General features: G+C 53.2%; 1 protein-coding gene across 1 annotated transcript; it reads right to left on the reverse strand.

The window, feature by feature from the left end:
- Positions 1–720: 720 nt before the first annotated feature.
- Positions 721–1,620, reverse strand: LOC117307460. Its single transcript, XM_033792216.1, has one exon. The coding sequence runs from the start codon at positions 1,618–1,620 to the stop codon at positions 721–723; it is 900 nt and encodes a 299-aa protein (XP_033648107.1).
- Positions 1,621–2,041: the final 421 nt, after the last annotated feature.

Genomic DNA, 2,041 nt, shown 5'->3' on the forward strand with positions numbered 1-2,041 from the left:
CGCCCCAAGTCCCAGGATGGGACCAGCCTCTGTCTCGGGGGCCTTTTGTTAAACATGCCCCGAAGTATCTGTGTTAGCACAGGGCTCGATGAGATTGTGGAGCCATCGGAGAACCCTACATGGACTGCTGCAATGGCCGATTAGTAATTCGTAATTGTTATCACCTTCAGTTGGGAAAGATGCAGTGGTCGGATCCACAGCGCGGTCGTCACACCACTGACTATAATGTTGAAATCAGTTGTCGTAACTCTTTCGTGTGGAGAGGCGATGCCCCTTCGCTGCAAGGGTCGCAGCTTCTTCAGAAAGACCTGCTGTAATGAGGGATCGTTTGACAGTGGCCAACACACCAGGTGGAGGTCTCCCGGTGCTGGATGTAGTAGTCGGGAGTGTGGCTGGTATAGGACATCGTGTCGATCCGGGAGGATCAGGGGGTCCCCTACTAGAAGTCTCACTAGTCTTAGGAACCATGGCTGGCGTGGCCAGAAGGGAGCGATCAGGAGAATCCGGCACGATTCCTGCTCTATTTCCCTATGACTCTCTGAAGGAGGGATATCGGAGGGAACGCATATGCGAACATGCCTGTTTAGTCCATGGCTAGGGCGTCGGTGGCCCAGGCCCTGGGATGATGGAATCTTGCACTGAATACCGGGAGTTTGGCGTTTATCTCTGTCGCAAAAAGGTCTATGTGTGGTCGATCCGCTGTCGCAAAGATCTGTTGGGTCACACCTTTGTGCAGGGTCCACTATTGTATGTAGGGATCACTGTACCCCTTGACAGTGCATCTGCTATCGTGTTTTCCTCTCCTGGAATGTGGATTGCATACAGAGTTGTCTCATTCTCGATGAACCAGAGACTCAAGTCCCAGGTGAGGAGGCACAGCTGAGGAGACCGCCTGCCTCCCTGTCTGTTTATATGTGACACGACTGTAGTGTTGTCTGTCCTGATGAGGACCGTACAGTTCCTCACCTCGGTTTGAAAATGCCGTAGAGCATTGGTGACCGCCTGGAGCTCCAAGATGTTGATGTGTTGGGACTTGAAGAACTTGTCCCACACTCCGGCTGTCTGCCGTGGGCCCAGGGACGCGCCCCAGCCCTTGTTGGATGCGTCGGTTAAGATTGTGACCTGGGGAGCCCTTGGCGGGAACCCAGGACCGTAGTTGACGTTTTCCTCCTTTTGCCACCATCGCAGATGAGGAAGGATGTGGCTGCTGATTGGCACGAGGATTGATATATAGTCCCTTTTCGGCCTGTAATGTGACAAGAGATGCAACTGGAGTGGTCGCATTCGAAGTCGGCACCATGAAACTAGATCTACCAGACTGGCTATGAAGCCCAGAAGTTTTAACCAGGCCCGGGCTGGGACCATGGTGGATGACAGGAACAGGTCCACCCATGATACAGAGCTGTGATGCGCTCTGTCGTGAGAAAGGCCACGCCGATACGGAGGTCGACAATCGCTCCTAGGAAGGTCGGAGACTGGGTTGGTATGAAACGGGATTTCTCTTTGTTTATAAGGAAGCCATACAGCCCTCGTCACCTCGCAGGTGGTCTGCAGATAATGGACTGTTTCCTCTTCCGATCTGCCGACAATCAGCCAGTCGTCCAGGTATATATAGATCATGATATTCCGACGGTGTAGATAGGCTGCGATTGCTCGTGTGACTCTTGTGAATGTCTTTGTGGTCGATTGACGCTGCCAATACCGCCCTGGGTAGCGATTCCAGAATCACTTTTAGTGTTTCCATCCGAAAGCGTCTTGGTCTGGAGAACCGATTGAGCAGTTTCAGATTGATTATAGGTCGCCATTCCGCAGTCCCCTTTTTATGGCGTTAGCAAGAACGTCGAGAGGAACCCCTGGAACTGTTCTGCGTCCGCCACCCGACGCACTGCCTGCTTTTCTAGTAGGGAGGATATCTCCTTCTCTAGAGCCAGGCGCTTTTCCCTGTTCGCCGGAACTGGTGTTTTGCGAACCAGGGTGTCCGACAGAGGGGTGCACCCGTCGGGCGTGATCTCGCTCCAAGACCCTATTAAATCTCTGAGGC

The sequence above is a fragment of the Asterias rubens genome, chromosome 2 (assembly GCF_902459465.1).
Source record: "Asterias rubens chromosome 2, eAstRub1.3, whole genome shotgun sequence".
In the NCBI taxonomy this organism is placed as follows: Eukaryota; Metazoa; Echinodermata; class Asteroidea; order Forcipulatida; family Asteriidae; genus Asterias; species Asterias rubens.

Bases quoted from the DNA above. Each gene is read 5' to 3' on its own strand.
- LOC117307460 (XM_033792216.1), bottom strand. From the start codon at position 1,620: ATGATCTATATATACCTGGACGACTGGCTGATTGTCGGCAGATCGGAA.